The 16140-nt window shown below is 46.2% G+C and overlaps 2 protein-coding genes across 2 annotated transcripts in view; both read left to right on the top strand.

Annotated features, from left to right (window-relative positions):
- Nucleotides 1–7295, top strand: part of Pla2g12a (phospholipase A2 group XIIA) — a 27925-nt gene extending 20630 nt beyond the window's left edge. Inside the window, exons 4-5 of the mRNA XM_059266227.1 lie at nt 6401–6441; nt 7183–7295. Of these exons, the coding sequence (XP_059122210.1) occupies nt 6401–6441; nt 7183–7185 (44 nt within the window). The 3' untranslated portion in view covers nt 7186–7295. The remainder of the gene's footprint in view (nt 1–6400; nt 6442–7182) is intronic.
- Nucleotides 1782–15902, top strand: Casp6 (caspase 6). Its single transcript, XM_059266225.1, has 7 exons — nt 1782–1848; nt 6401–6441; nt 7183–7332; nt 7791–7867; nt 12115–12290; nt 14285–14441; nt 15303–15902. Exons 2-7 carry the CDS (start codon nt 6413–6415, stop codon nt 15542–15544), a joined length of 831 nt encoding a protein of 276 aa, XP_059122208.1. The 5' UTR covers nt 1782–1848; nt 6401–6412; the 3' UTR covers nt 15545–15902.
- Nucleotides 15903–16140: the final 238 nt, after the last annotated feature.

Below are 16140 nucleotides of genomic sequence, written 5' to 3' on the forward strand. Positions count from 1 at the left end.
TTTTAGGACAAGGGAAAAGGCTTATTCGGTACGCTAGCAAGACTGAAGACACTGTAGACAGTCACCCTGAAAGCCTTTTTGTTGCGCGAATCCTAAATGGTCTTATGATAAAAACCCTGAGCCAGACATCAGGGTGATAGCAGAAAGATCAGAGAAACTGAGCAAGCCACAGCTACCACCTCTTTCCTCACCAACTCCTCACCCTGACAGAGCCTCCAAGAGATCGAATTCCTGTCTCCTTCCGCCTTATATTCCTTTCTCTGCCCAGCTATACCACTCCCTGTCTCAACCTTCCTAGTGCTGGGATTAAAGGTGTGTGCCACCACTGCCTGGCTGTTTCTCTTTTAAACTGAATCAATCTCATGTAGCCCAGTGTGGCCTTGAATTCACAGAAATCCAGACGGATCTCTGCCTCTGCCTCCCGAGTGCTAGGGTTAAAGGTGTGTGACACCACTGCCTGACCTCTATGGCTAACTCTGTGGCTGGCTCTTGACTGATCTTCAGTCAAGCCGTATTTGATACACAATATGTCACCACACCTTTTACTTTTTATTTCAATAGAAATGGGGACTTTAAGACTAGTGTAGGGCACAGGCTGTGAAAAGATCCCTGCAGATGCCCCCACTACTATTAGCTCGCGGGAATGAAACTGTAGACACGTTAGCCTGCCCTGCCCTATAGAGAACCCCCGCCTCGGCCAGCGCCATCTTCTGGTCTCCAGGGGCACTGCACTCATATTGCTGGACTAGCATACCAGAAGCCTGGTGTGGTGGCACAAGACAGCACAACACTGCGTGTGGAGTCAGGAGGATCAAGGTCATAGATCTCAGCTATAGGAGACTCTGGGAAGGAAGGAGGGAGGGAAGAAACCCCAGGAATTGCCTTCAGTTTTGTTTGGCTTAAACCACCTGTCCAAACAAAAGGCAAAAGGTGCAATGCTGTGGAATATTATTTTAAGATGTGTTACATTTTTTTTCCTGCTGCTTTTGTTAACAATGCAAAGACATGTTATGTTTGTTTGATTAAATAAAATTAACCTGAGGTCAAGAGGCTGAGTCAGCAACTAGCTGACAGGAAGTGGTAGGGAGGAACCACGTGTAGCCAGGGTTCTTAAGGGGGTGGGGCGGAGCAGAAAGACACGCAGCATTTTGGGAGCCAGGAGCAAGGAGAGGTTAGGTTTTTGCTATTCAGCCTCTCTGAGCAAGCAGCATTTCACCTCAACTCTTGAATCCTGTGTTCTATAGAAGGGTAGAGATCTAGATAAGGTTTTCCTTAGTTGTCCTGAGAGAGCCGGTTCCTGAGGGAACAGAATTCCCGGGCTGCAGCCCTTGCGGCCCATCCGCTGCTGGTAGCTGCAGTTGCTAATTAGGACAGCAGTTGCTTAAGGGGCAGCCACAGTGTTAAAGAAAAACAACAGCGCGGGAAATAAGTCATTGCAAGTCCTCCAAAGGAAAGCCTTCTACACTAAACTGGAACACTAGATGGAGTGGCGAGCTGTGGGGCCACGTTGAGTTCACCAGCCTGGACGTGAAGTTGCCCCGCTGCTTTCCCCGGGGCAGTGGTGGGCAGTGGTGTCCAAACAAAAGGCAAAAGGTGCAATGCTTTTGCACCCATTACCCCCCCCCCCCCACACACACACACACACGTACACAAGGGAGGAGCTCCGCTTTGAAAGGGGAAGGCGCAGTGGCGTCCTGGAGTTGCCGGGGTGACGAGGGCCCAGCTGTAGCTGCGAGCTCATCTGGGGGAGGCGGAGGCGGCCCCTGGGGCGGGGCGGGGCGGGGCTGGCAGGAAGCGGGGCCTGCGGAGCCGTGGCTAGGGGGCTAGGACACCCGGAGCTCCCGGGAGGTAAGTGTGGGCACGGGTGCGAGCGTGGGGCGAGCGGCTGTCTCCCGAGACTGGCGGGACTGGCAGAAGTTGCAGGATTGCGGCGCTGAGCGGTGGCGCACGGAGCAGTGTTTGCCCAGGCTAACCCTGCCGAGCTCCTTTGTCCTCCCGCTCCGTAGCGTCTGGGTGGTTTAAACTTTAAAGGGCGGCGCTTGCGCGGTGCGGCAAAGAACTTGGCTTTGCAGGTTGAGTCCTGTTTTGTTGCTCGCTTCTGCCCGAGAAGTGGTGGGAAGTGGCTGTCCTGGGTGCGGGGCTCAGGCCTGCGGGAGCTGGGTGGACACCGCCGGCCCCGTGCTGCGTGCAGCCAGCAAACCTGTTGCTGTCCGGCCGGAGTAACTTTTCTCCATAGAGTGATAAATGCTAGCGCTCGCTTCAGAACAGGCTTCCTGTCGCCTATCAAAACCGGCAACTAGTTAAAGTTAGAAGCGTCAAGCGCGATTGGTCTTTAAGGTCGGTCAGAGGCGGCCAAGCTGTGAAAGTCCCCATGGTCCTGCAGAGAGCGGCCCTGTTGAACACACAGGGTCTAGTGGTCATCTCCAGTTTAGGAATGAGTGGTGAGGGGTGGGGGTGAGGTGGGGATGGGGAGGGGGGAGGGACGCGTGCACAGATCCCCTCCCCCTTTTTGTTTGATTCCTTTTCTCTCCTGCCCCCTTCCTTCTAGGAAGGAGGTGACGTTACTTCTTGTAGGCTGTTAAATGGTTGACAGGGAATATGGGTAGATTCTCGTGATAACTAGTTTGGAAAGTGGCCTCCGGTGGAGTACCTGGTGACAGGTTGTACAGACTTTGGAATCCACCAGCGGACCTACCTGGCTTTCACTTGGGCTTTGGAAGTAGTAAGATAAAGTATCTACAGTGCCAGGCAATCAACGAACAGTGGCTGGTAGCATTATCCGGAAATTACCATAAAGAGAAAAAAAAAGTAGTGAGTGATTTTGCACAAATTTAACTAAGGAACTAGAAGGCGCTGTTTACGTTAGGGTACGACAGAAAAGAGAAGCGAGGGGAGGCCAAGAATCAGGTTTAACGATATGCACGTTTTTAGATTTTTTTCATTTCTTCTTCTCTCCTTCAGCACATCCCAACTGCAGCTTCCCCTCCCTCTACTCATCCCAGCCCCCCTCCCCCCACATCCTCGGTCCCCCAGATCCACTGCCTTCCCCCAGAAAAGAGCAGGCCTCCCAGGGCATCAACCAAACACGCACAAGATACAATACGACAGAGCACAAGCCGGCACATCAAGGCTGGGTGAGGCAAGGGGCGACCACAAACCCCCAAATCTCATGTAGAGTGTCTTAATCCAGCTCCTAAAGAGGCTGAGGTGGGAGAATCGCAGGGTTAAGGCCAGCCAGGGTAACGTACACTACATCTTGGAAAAAGAAGATAATGCTGGATCTGGTGATGCTTTGCTGTAACCCAGTACTCAAGAAGGCTGAGGCAGGAGGAATGTGCAGTTGAGGCCAGCCTGAGATCACTGCTTTAAAACTCTTGGCTAAGATGAGACTTCCTTGAGAAGCCCGCTCCTTGTGCTGGAGACGTTTATGTCAAGTTGACACAAACTAAAGTCATCTGAGAGGAGGGAAGCTCAATGGCTCTAAAACTGTGGTTCTCAACCTGTGGGTCATGACCCACTTAGAGTCAGGTGTCAGGTATTTACATTGTGATTCATAACAGTAGCAAAATTACAGTTACAGAGTAGCAACAAAAATAATTTTATGGTGGGGGGTGTCACTACAACATGAACTGTATTAAAGAGTCACAGCGTTAGGAAGGCTGAGAACCAACTGCACTGTAGACAGCCTGTGGGGCATTTTCTTAATTAGTTATCAGTGTGGGAGGGCACAGTCCATTGTGGGTTGATAGTCCTGGGTTCTGTAAGAAAGCAGGCTGAGTAAGCCACCAGGAGCAAGCCAGTAAGCAGCACTCCTCCATGGCCTGCGCATCAGCTCCTGCCTCCAGGTTCCTGTCCTGTTTCAGTTCCTGCCCTGACTTCCTTCGATGATGAACAGTTCTGTGGAAGTGTGAGCCAAATAAACCCTTTCCTCTCCAGCTTGCTGTCTGGTCATGGTGTTTCATCGCAGCAATAGAGACAGATGTCTTGGGTGTCTGTTGTAATCTCCTAAGCATTCCTCCTCTCTCTCCTAATGCCTATGCTTAAGTCTATATCTAAACTGTCTGAAGCTGACAAGATGGCTTAGCAGATAAAGGCATTTGCCGCCAGGCCTGGGGACCTGGGACCATATTATGGAAGGAAGAAGCCTGTCCCGCAGGTTGTCACCTGAACTTTACAATGCCGTGGCATGTATCCACCAGCCTCCATGCAAACGTGTTAAATAAATACGTGTTAAAAAAACTTTATTAATAGATTCCACCTTTACATTAAACAATCTGAATCTGAACCTTGAAACTGAATATCTTTTGTTTGTTTGTTTGTTTTTCAAGACAGTGTTTCTCTGTGTAGTTTTGGTGCCTGTCCTGGATCTCACTCAGTAGACCAGGACTGGAACTCACACAGATCTGCCTGGCTCTGCCTCCCGAGTGCTGGGATTAAAGGCGTGCCACTGCTGCCCGACCTGAATGTAATTTTTAATAGATTTTCTTGAGCAACTTAAAATTAAGTCTACCTGAGGGAAATATGTGAGACAACCCAGACTGAAGCTTCTCATTGAATAGGAAGAGCAGAGTTGCTCTCCAGGCCTTTCATCCCCAGGGACTTGTCAGGTTATGACTGGCATCTTGCCACAGCAACCCTCTGGAACACTTTGAAATGCCTTAGGCAATGCATTCGGTGGAAGCAAAGCCAAAGGAGGTAATGACCAGCAGATCAGCCGCCATCTTCTCAAGACCAGCTACCTTCCACCCAGGCTAGAGAGCCTCGGGGTGAGGACAGTAGTTGGCTTTCTGGCCTGGTTTTGTTTCATTGGAAGTTTATTCAGTTTCTCTGTAGTATTATTGGCTGAAAGATGAGGAAAGGCTATGTAAAGGAGGGAGCCCCGCACAGCTCTGGTGCAGCAGGAGTGAAGCCCCTGTGCTCTCTGGTTCCTGGGACAGCTAGCACAGGCCCAAGGGCAGTTACCTGAAGGAAACCTTGGGAGAGTGGAGACTGAGGTAAAGGACCTTCCCTAGATTCTTAAACTTCAGTATAAAAGTTTCTTTGTTACAAAGGCGGATTGCCAGCCCCATCCCGGATTCTGGTTCTGCAAGTCTCAGTGATGATGGAGAACCAGGAGTCCTCACCCTAACCCTCACACCTGGAATTCTGAGGCACTTTGAGGAAACCCAATTAGCACTTACTGGACCAGGAAATGCCCTACTGAACTCTTCATTGAGAAATAGTGTTGCCTGGGCAAACTCCAAGAGAGATAGGCTAAAAGGGGCCCGGGCCACCTCCCCGCTCATGCTCACCGCCAGCGTGATGGTGGTTTTGTTTTAGTGACATGGGGTGGAGCAGTCAGATGCTGGGGAGACTTTCTGAGGACAGAGGGGGAGGTAATCCATTCTGCCTTGAGGACCTCTGCCAGAAGATGTCTCCTGTTAGCTTTCCTCTTGTTCAGAACTCTCGCCTCGCCTCCCTTTAACCTGTTAATTAACCAGATGGAAACAGATGATCGGTCCACTTTCAGGACAGAGGCCATTGGCTGCATGTGCCTCTTTACATCTCGTTTTGTTGAAAGCTGGGCCCGGAGGTGCAATGCGTTGAGCCCATGAGTGTGAGGCCTTCCTGAACAACAAAGTGAGCCCTTGTCTCGCTCAGAATAATTAAAGGTTGAGCTTCTGTTGCACTTTGCTACATCTCAGGTGCTCAGCAGCCACCGGTGGCTGGTGACCAACCCATGACAAGGCTCAGCACAGACAGTTCTGTCACACAGCACCCACCAGAGCAGGGAAGGATCTATGGGGAAGGATTGTTCCGAGGGTGGTGAAGTGTGATCAGTAGTGAGTACGGGGGTCCCTTAGCCGTGTTTTCAGGGGAGATATGTCACTCAGAAGATCACCTAAGTGTATTCCATGGACTGGGAGCATTAACCACAGACTGGATTTAGTTCTCCTCTATGACTCAGCTGCTTCTCTCTTTGCAAAAGCATTTTTGTGTATAACAAAGCAGCTGTGTATTTCCCTCAAACTCTGTAATCACAGAATTGTTTAACTCAAGGCAGATGTGTTTGGGTATTTTCTCCATTTCTGCTTATGAGTTGTTATTTTGCAGGCAAGAAAAGCATTGTGTTGCCGTAGCTGTTATACTGATCAGGAAGCTTCCCTTCATTTCCAGGAGTCTTAGATTGGAGGTCAGAGGGGCGGAGGATGTTCGCTGTACTTTAGTTAAAAGTAAAATCAACAAGCCAGGCATGGTGGTGTACGCCTTTAATCCCAGCCCTCAGGCAAAGACAGGTGATCTCTGTGAGTTAGAGGCCAGCCAGGTTTACATAGAGAGTTCAGGGCCTGCGAGGGCTGCATAATAAAATCTTGTCTCAGTAAAATAAAGCTAACAAACATTAACTTTGTTTTCCTAATAGGTGAAGTTAAACATGACAGAAACAGATGGCTTCTACAAAAGGTAAAAGTGTGTTCTTGTCTGATAAAAGCCTTTTCCTTTCCTGGTCCCAACCATCTTCTAGAAATGAAAGTAAGAATGTAATTGTTATATAAGTTCAGTGTTCTTTAGCATATTGGGAACCGATGTGTAGGTATGGTTAGAACAGTAGTTCTCAGCCTGTGGGTTGTGACCCTTTGGGGGGGTCAAATGACCCTTTCATAGGGGTCGCTTAAGACCATCAGAAAAGCACAGATACTCACATGATGATTTATAATGGTAGCAAAATCACAGTTACGAAGTAGCAACAGACGTAATGTTATGGTTGGGGGAGGGGGGTGTCACCACCACATGAGGAACTGTATGAAAGGGTGGCAGCATCAGGAAGGTTGAGAAGCACTGGGTTAGGGGCTGTATCTTGTTGTCAGAGGACCTGGAGTGATGTTCAGATGATGCCGTCTGTGGTAAGGTGTGGGTCTAGTACTAGAGCTTGGCCCTGGGCCTGGCTGTTGTTGTCCTGTGTCACTGGGTCCTGGAGAGCAGGAGGAAGCATCAGTGTGGAGGGCCTGGGATGGAGGCTGAAGATGGGACACGGTGTTGCTACCCAACCATTAACTTTCTTCACTGGTACAGTCTCCCAGTGCCCAGCCCTGTAGAAGCAGCAGGCTCCCATCTAGACATTGGTTTGGGCTTAGTGGGCTCGTATTTAACATGATTTAACATGGGTTGTTTGTTTGTTTGTTTGTTTGTTTGACTCTTCGGCAGTAGGGACGTGTTTGATCCGGCAGAACAGTACAAGATGGACCACAAGAGGAGAGGAGTCGCCCTGATCTTCAATCACGAGAGGTTCTTCTGGCACCTGACACTCCCAGAGAGGCGGGGCACCAGTGCAGACAGGGACAACCTGACTCGAAGGTGGTTTTCTCCGTCGTGACGATACACCGAAGTGACAGCTAACCATAATTTAGCACCGATGACAGATTAAGAGCCCTCACTTAGACCCAGCATGTGCTTAGCATGCATGAGGCCCCAGGTCTAATCCCGGCACACACACAGGAAACCCCCACCCACCCCCAAAAAATAGACTGAGCCTCCCCTGAGAATTTGCCTGGGCTGTCTTTCTCACCCTGTTCTATTGATTGTGACTAGGTTTTTCCTTGTTCCTAACAGACATGCAGTACATAGATGGTCATGGTCGTCATTGAATTGGCTCTTGTCACTGTGAAGCCCTCTCATAAGGAGGATGATCAAGAGGAATTACCATTGTCCTTTTTTATATGTCATGAAAATAGGTGTGGAATTCCTCAGGATGTAAGGCTATTGGATGGCCTGGGAATGCCCACGAGCTAATTCTGAGTTTGTTGTGTTTCCAGGTTTTCAGAGCTAGGCTTTGAAGTGAAATGCTTTAACGATCTCAAAGCACAAGAACTACTGCTCACAATCCATGAGGGTAGGTGGTCTTGTTCCTGAAGATCTGTACTTTGTTAGCCTGGAGGACCCGTACAAGTCATTCACTATGCAGCAAAAAACTTACTAATTTCCAGCAGGTTATAGGTGTTGGTCTTGCCTCTGTATTTACACTCCCCATCAGACCTAGCGATCTGGCAAGGTATTATGCCTCCAAAGATTCTATTAGCATGCTCCCAGTTATATATTTATGTACTATTGTTAGTCGAGAGTTTAAGGAAGTGACTTGTTGGATGGTGAACACTGAAATGCTAATTCCTCAGATGCTGGGTCTTTCTCAGTAGGCTTGCTGATTTAGGCTTGCCCTAGCTGTTCAGTGCTCCATGCTGCTGGTTTCCTTGTGTTTTTCTACTGTTGCATCTCTGAGCAGTAGGTATTCTGATTATAATGCAGCTTAGAGTCGGTCCCTATGCCATTCTAAGAGCTTTCAAATCAGTTGCTAATGGGCTGTTAGTGCTATTTGCATAATCACCTCGCACTTTCTCCCACACTTTCTTGTAATTAAATAATTATGGCTGCTTCCTAGGCTTTCCACTTTGGTCCTAAGCTTTGGAGGACACCGGGTCTTAATGCTCCCGGGAGCTGTGAGAGTTAGTTAGACATGGCTGTCAGAGGTGCAGTTGAGTTGTAGTTTCTGAGTCTTTTCAGTCTATGGTAGGAAAGTCTGCTCATTCAAAGAAACTTTTAACGTATTGCCACAGTCTAGTGGGCCTTTAAAAAGAATTTGTAAATTACCACATATTCACTCTCTAAAGCAGGTTTCATAGTGACATTCATACTCCCATTTTTGGAACATGCGTTTTGACGATGTTCACTCTTCACCTTCTGTCCCCTCATCTCCCTCCCTCCAGTCCCCCTCCTCTTCCCAAGCAGTCTGCCTTCTGTGTTCATGTCATATGAGTTATGACAGCTGAGAGAACAGTGTGAAGCCAGAGACCGCACTTTCAGGGATCATTTGAGAGACTGTGAATCCTCTCTTTCTGGGTCTGCCCTGCTTTGCTTAGGGTGATGGTCTCCAGTGCCATGAGTTTTTCTGTAGCTCAAATATTTTGTTCTTCTTTATGGCTGAATAAAACTCCATTGTGCGTATCGACCACATTTTCTCTGTTTGTTAGGAGTCGAAGGACAACTAAGCTGTCTGTTGTGAGTAGTGCCGCAGCAGTCGTGAGCAGACATCTCTGTCACGGGCTGTCCTGGGTTCCCTTGAGAATGTTCCCAGGAGTGATCCTGCTGGTAGCTGTGTTTTGTTTTCTAAGGACACTCCATATTGATTTCCATGGTGGCTATGGTCACTTACACTGACCAGCGGTGTACAAAGGCTCCTTCCTCCCCAGCCTGCCTTCCCCACCTCACAAGCCTGGCTTCCCCACCTCACCAGCCCACTTCTCATCCTCACCAGATGGGTTTGGTTTGATTTGGTTTTTTTAATTGGAGCCATTCTGACAGAGGTAAAATGATCTCAAAGTAGTTTTGGTTTGCATTTCTCTGATGGCTGAGGTGGGCGAGCATTTTGTCCTCCAGCTACCGGCAACTGGTACTTCATATTTTGAGAAGCATCCTTTCGTTTCGCTTACCAATTTCTGGTTGGATGATGTGGTTTTCTAGTAGGTTTTTTCTTCATTGTTTATATAGTCTAGATGCTAACCTAATCCTTTCAGATATGGAGCCAACAAGGACTCCCTCCTCCCGTTCTGTAGGCTAGAACCTCACTCTGGTGTTTCTTTTGCTGTGAAGTCCATCTCTGCGATCTGCTTCTGCCTGTATCTTGAAATGCTTGTAGTAGTTTCAGCTCTTAAAGTTGCTTCTCCTTTTGTATGTCTAGTTTTCCCAGGACACTTTGTCAAAGAGATTGTCTTTTGTCTTCTCCCTCATGTATGTTTTGATGCCTTTGTCGAAAACTTGACTTCTGGAGTTATGTGGGTTTATTTCCGAGTCCTCGATCCCGTTGGTCAGTGTCTTTCTCTGTGTGCTGACATCATGCTGGTTTGTTACTAACTTCTGCGGTCTAACTTGAAATCAATGTGGCCGTAGCCCAGCTTTGTTCTGTTTGCCCTGGGTTGCCTTGGCTGGTTCGGGCCCATCGTGGTTCAGCATTCAACTCAGGATGTTTTCTAATTCTGTGAAGAATTACCATGAGAACCTGTAGGTAGCTTTTGTATTATAGACCTTTTCTTAATATTGTCAAGCCATGAGCATGGGGGCCTGTCTTTTACCCCCTTAGTTTATTCCTGTTTATTTCTTTTTTTGATGCTATTTTGAATATTGTTGTAGCATGAATCTTAAAAGTTCTTATTAATAAAATCAAACCTGAGGCCAGTTATTGGGGCGAATACTGGAAGATCAGAGAACCAGAACAAGCCACAGCTAACCTCACCTGGCCAACTTCTCAGCTGATCCTGTTTCCTCAGACTGGAAGCCTCTGTGTCCTCATATCCGAATGGCTCTCAGCTGAACTGTGCTGCTCAAAACCTAAAAGCTTAACCAGCCAAATGCTTCTAGTTCCTGGTCCTCACGCCTTATATACCTTTCTGCTTTCTACCACCACTCCCTGGGATTAAAGGCTCTCTTTCTGGGATTAAAGGCATGAGTCACCATGCGGATTTCTGCCTCTGGAATGCTAGGATTAAAGGCATGTGCTACCACTGCCTATCCTAAGTATCTAGTGGCTTTTCTGTTCTCTGACCCCAGATAGGTTCATTAGGGTACACAATATTTTGGGGAACACAGTACCACCACATATTGTGAATAGGATTCTATTCCTGCTTTCTTTCTCAATACATAGCAGATAAGGAAGCTTCTGGTTGTGGTGTCTTACTGTTTTGTTGAAAATGTTTATAAGGTCTAAATTTTCTGGTTGAGTATCTAGTGTTTATTTAATTTTAAAATGTTATGGGTATGAATGTTGTGCCTGCATGTATGGAAGGGTACCACGTTTGTGCCTGGTGCCTTCAGAGGCCAAAAGAGAGAGAGCATCAGAGTCCCTGGAATCAGTGACAGATGGTTGTGAGCTGCCATGTGGGTGCTGGGAACTGAACCCAGGGCAGCCTGTGCGCCTACCTGCTGAGTTATCTCTCCAGCCACTTAGTGTCTTTTAGATATAGGATCTCACCGTCTATAAATATGGATAATTTACTTCTTTCCTATGGTTTTTTTTTTTTTTTAATCTTGCCTGAAAAGCATTCTATTGAGTAAAAGTAGGAGGAGCATGTATTCTTTTGTCTTTCGAGGAAATGCTTTGCTTTTCCTTTACTGTGGAGTTGCTGTTAGGTCTGTCGTGTGGAGCCTGGGTGGTGTTACATTGTGTTCCTGTTGTTGCTGGTTTCTTCGGGATTTCAGGAGGAGGTTGAACTTTGTCAACATCTTTTTCTGTAGCTCTCAAGTTGATGATGTACTTCGTCTTTGAGTCTATTTGCATACAATGAACCATCATTATAATCCTGCAGTTGAGCTAACTTATTCATGGTGTCTGTTTCTTTTAATGTGTTGTTGAATTTCTCTTGCAATCATTTTACTGAGAATTTCTGTATCCGTGGTCCTTGGGGATGTTGGTCTGTGATGTTTTTATTATATCGTTAAGTAACTTGGATCTTAAAGGAGCTCCCCATTTTTTTTCTGAATCACTTTTTGTGCTTAAGAAAAGCTAGTATAAAAGGTAATGTCTTTTGTTTTGGTCTTGGTTTTGGAGACAGGGTTTCTCTGTGTAACAGCCCTAGCTATCCTGGAACTCACTTTGTAGACCAGGCTGGCCTCGAACTCACAGATGTCCACCTGCCTCTGCCTCTGCCTCCTGAGTGCTAAGATTAAAGGCGTGTGCTACCACGACTGGCTGAAAAGCTAATATCTTTAATGAAATTGCTTTAAACTTTAATAATTGGTTTTTAAGCCAGCATGGTAAGACACACACCTAGAATCCTGGCACCAGGCTGAGGGTGGAGGATTGCTGGATATGTAAGGCCAGCGTTCATGGGCAAGAATGTCAGGCCCTGTCTCAAACAACCAACATTTAGAAAGAAAGAGTTTAGGGCCAGCCTGGCTATAGAATGAGACCCAATCTTAAGAATGAAGAAAAAAGACAAAGATGTTTTACTACAGGAGTTTGTATTAGTGAGAGTAGGCCCCTCTCCCGATGTTTCGTGAATGTATTTTTTTTGTACCCATAACTTGAAGTTCCACTTGTGGATAACATGCTTTTGTTTTCACCTCTGCACACATTTTGGGGGGCATCTGTAGTGTCGAACTCAAGCCATGTGGATGCCGATTGCTTCCTGTGTGTCTTCCTAAGCCACGGTGAAGGCAACCACATTTATGCATATGACGCCAAAATTGAAATTCAGACGTTGACTGGTTTGTTCAAAGGAGACAAGTGCCAGAGCCTGGTCGGAAAACCCAAGATATTTATCATTCAGGTAAGACGGACACAGCATTATTTCAATGATAAAATTCAGTTGATTATCACGGTTAAAAAGTCCATTTCTAAAATAAGTTTCTCCAATAATTGGAAAGGCCCTTTTTGAATCCTGGTCTAATAGAGTTGAATTTTGAGCTGTTAACATTTATTATGAGTGTTTTGATCCAGGAAGTGGTGATACACCTTTAATCCCAGCACTTGGGAGGCAGAGGCAGGCAGATCTTTGTGAGTTCAATGCCAGCCTGGTCTACAGAGCGAGTTCCAGGCCAGTCAGAGCTACATAGTGGGACCCTGTCTAAAGAAACAAAAAGGCAAAAACAGGAGTGATTTGATTAACATTTGATATGACAGATACTCACCAGTGTGCCTCTGCGTGGCTGGGCTGGGTGTGGAGGATGAGCCACTGGAAGGGAAGACCTGATTGCCCAACAGGACCATGCAAGGGCCTGGCCTTGGGTCTGTGGGAGCTGGAGTGCTTGCAAGCCATTGGATGTAGGAATAAGCAGGCTAACCCGGCCCTGCCTCACCCCTTTTACACTTTCCCAAACTCACACCAAGCTGCCAAATAGTTGTAGAAATAAAAAGCAAACGTTTGGAGCATGAGAAATATATATTATTTGGTATTGGAGACTTCAGCATATGAGTTTCAGGGTAGAGCACGGTTTAGCCTATAACATCGAAGAGTAGAATTTAGTGCATTGGCAGACCACTTGCCTAGAAACGTGAGGCCCTCAAACCAGAAAATAAAAGAATGTAATGCGGCCAGGCAGTGGTGGCGCTCGCCTTTAATCCCAGCACTCAGAAGGGGAGGCAGGCGGATCTCTGAGTTCGAAGCCAGCCTGGGCTACAGAGATCCAGGAAAGGCACAAAGCTATACAGAGAAACCCTGTCTCAAAAAAAACAAAACAAAAAACAAAACAAAACAAAAAATGTAATGCAAGCTCCTGAATCAGAATTCATAGTTATAAATTTAGAACTCACTTTAAAGTGGGAACAGAGGCTGGGGGGGGGGAGAGAGAGAGAGAGAGAGAGAGAGAGAGAGAGAGAGAGAGAGAGAGAGAGAGAGAGAGAGAGAGACATACAGACAGACAGTGAGTGTGTGCGCTCAGTCTGGAGGGATGGCTCAGTGATTTACGGCACCTCCTGCTGCTCTTGCAGAGCACCTCCTGAGTTCTGGTCCCTGCTCCAGAGGACCCAACACCCTCTTCCGAAACCTGGGGGCACCTGTACTCACATATGAACATTCACATAGAAACTTTGACCGGGTTGTGGTGGTGCATGCCTTTAATCCCAGCACTTGGGAGGCAGAGCCAGGCGGATCTCTGTTGAGTTTGAGGCCAGCCTGGTCTACAGAGCGAGATCCAGGACAGGCACCAAAACTACATGGAAAAACCTTGTTTTGAAAAAAAAAAAAAAACAAAAACCCAACGTTGTTTAAGACAGGGTTTCTCTGTGTAGACCTGGCTGTCGTGGAACTCATTCTGTAGACCAGGCTGGCCTCGACCTCAGAGATCCACCTGCCTGTGCCTTCTGAGTGCTGGGATTGTTGGGATTAAAGGCGAATGCCACCACCTTGGATACTTAATTTTCAAACATTAAAAAATACAGTGGGAACAGAAGATGAAGGAATACTGTTTCAACTATTGACAAATTATGACTGAAACTAGACAGGGAAAACAGCATTTGGAAAGCATTACCTGATTGAATAAAAACATTTAGGTAGATAGTTTTTAGAAAGGCTGCTATACCATTCAGCATATCTTGGTGTTTATTGGGGTGGGGAGGTGTTGTAAACATTGTCTAAAAGGAAATATCACCAGGGAGGCAGCTGTGTTAGCTTTCTGTCTCTCAGAGGCTGCTTTCATTGAGTTTGAATTGCTCATGTGGCTTCTGTTACTGAAGGGAGGTGTGCTGGATTCCATATTCTCACTGCACACTGAGCATTGGGAACAAGAGAGCAGGCAGAGAAGAGATCGCTCCTCTGTTTTGTAGGCCTGTCGGGGCAACCAGCATGACGTGCCAGTGGTTCCTCTGGACGTGGTGGATCATCGGACAGACGTGCCAGACAACGTAACACAGGTGGATGCTGCCTCCGTGTACACGCTGCCTGCCGGGGCAGACTTCCTCATGTGCTACTCTGTCGCGGAAGGTGAGTGAGCAGAACGCCGCCGCATGGACGCCTGGGACCTGTACCGTTAGCTCACTCTGTGTCACCTTTGAATTGGATCGGGTCTTTCACAATTAAATCACCACGTTCTGTTAAAAAGCCACAGACCAGTCATGTTGAAGAAATCCTTTGGTTGATTAATGAAATGTAAAATACAACAACATTCCTGTATAACTCTATTATAATAATACAGTAGCATCAACAACAGCTATATAATCATAGTGGGTATTAGCAGCTTGCTGTCATTTGGTGATAGCGTAGCAGTGCTGTTTTGATATATTTGTGGAAAGTCTTGTTGAAAAACATTTTGCTGGGCTGGAGAGATGGCTCAGAGGTTAAGAGAGCTGGCTGTTCTTCCAGAGGTCCTGAGTTCAATTCCCAGCACCCACGTGGTGGCTCACAACCATCTGTAATGAGATCTGGCTCCCTCTTCTGGCCTGCAGGGATATGTGCAAACAGAACACTGTATACATAATAAATAAATAAATCTTTAAAAAAAAAAAAAAAAAAAAAAAAAAAGAAAAACATTTTGCTGACTTCTTTGTTTTTGAGCTGAATAGTTTTGTTTAATCTCTGGCCTTGTAAAATCATTGGCTATTCTTTTGTTCTAGTTTTCTTTTTTAGGGAGTGAGGGAAATTCCATTAATTCTATGTATATAAAGCCAGAGAATTAATATGTTTTCCTACATGAGGTTAAGCCATAGATAAAACCGTAACCACATGACGAGCAGGCCTTATTCTTTCCCAAGGACTTTCATTTCTGTAACTGAATTCATCATAAAAGTGTCTTTCAGTCACCTTGAAGCAAAAGGAAATGAAACACCTCCCCCCATCTTCTTTTAGGGTATTACTGTCACCGAGAAACTGTGAATGGCTCTTGGTACATCCAGGATTTGTGTGAGATGCTGGCGAGGTATGGCAGCTCCCTAGAGTTCACGGAGCTGCTCACGCTGGTGAACAGGAAGGTCTCTCAGCGCCGCGTGGACTTCTGCAAAGACCCAAGTGCAATCGGCAAGAAGCAGGTTCCCTGCTTCGCCTCAATGCTGACCAAAAAGCTGCATTTCAGTCCCAAATCTAGTAAGTAGGGTCATTGGTCTCGTCTACATATATTTCACACTCATTCTCCTCTATGCAGCTGACGGTTGAAGCGTTTCCAGTACATCAGTGTAAACAGTTTCAAGGTTTAAGATACCATGGAAAACTGCTGTTTTGTAGTTGTCCATTTTTAATCATGCTAGAGATGATGAAAGGGCTAAATCCTCAGGAAATTACTATGTGTAAAAAAATGTCTACTAGCATTTAGTACATTTGTAGTGAACTGCAAGATTACCCAAAATACCAGCCAGTTTGCCTTAAATTTATACAAGTTTATTGTATAATGTTCTTAAAGATTTTTGAAACTCAGAATGAGATTGTTTTCATTTAATAAAATATCTAAAACTTATAGCTTACATAATTTATAGTGACCTATTTTACTTGGTCGTGTATCTGTTTTTTGTCTTATTTACCTATAATTAAGGTATTTTGTATATAAATTTAATTCTCATTTGGAAAAAAAATAAATGAACCTTAAAGAATTATTCTCTGTCACTCTGAGGATTAAATATAGTATCCAGTGACACACAGCCACTGTAGGCACACAAGGAGTGACAGACACTTACCCACTGTAGGCACACACACA

The sequence above is a fragment of the Peromyscus eremicus genome, chromosome 6 (genome assembly GCF_949786415.1).
Source record: "Peromyscus eremicus chromosome 6, PerEre_H2_v1, whole genome shotgun sequence".
Lineage (NCBI taxonomy): Eukaryota > Metazoa > Chordata > Mammalia > Rodentia > Cricetidae > Peromyscus > Peromyscus eremicus.

Coding starts and splice junctions, on each gene's coding strand:
- Casp6 (XM_059266225.1), top strand. CDS start 6,413: ATGACAGAAACAGATGGCTTCTACAAAAG. Junction 6,442..7,182: donor ACAGATGGCTTCTACAAAAG/GTAAAAGTGTGT, acceptor ACTCTTCGGCAG/TAGGGACGTGTTTGATCCGG. Junction 14,442..15,302: donor GTGCTACTCTGTCGCGGAAG/GTGAGTGAGCAG, acceptor ATCTTCTTTTAG/GGTATTACTGTCACCGAGAA.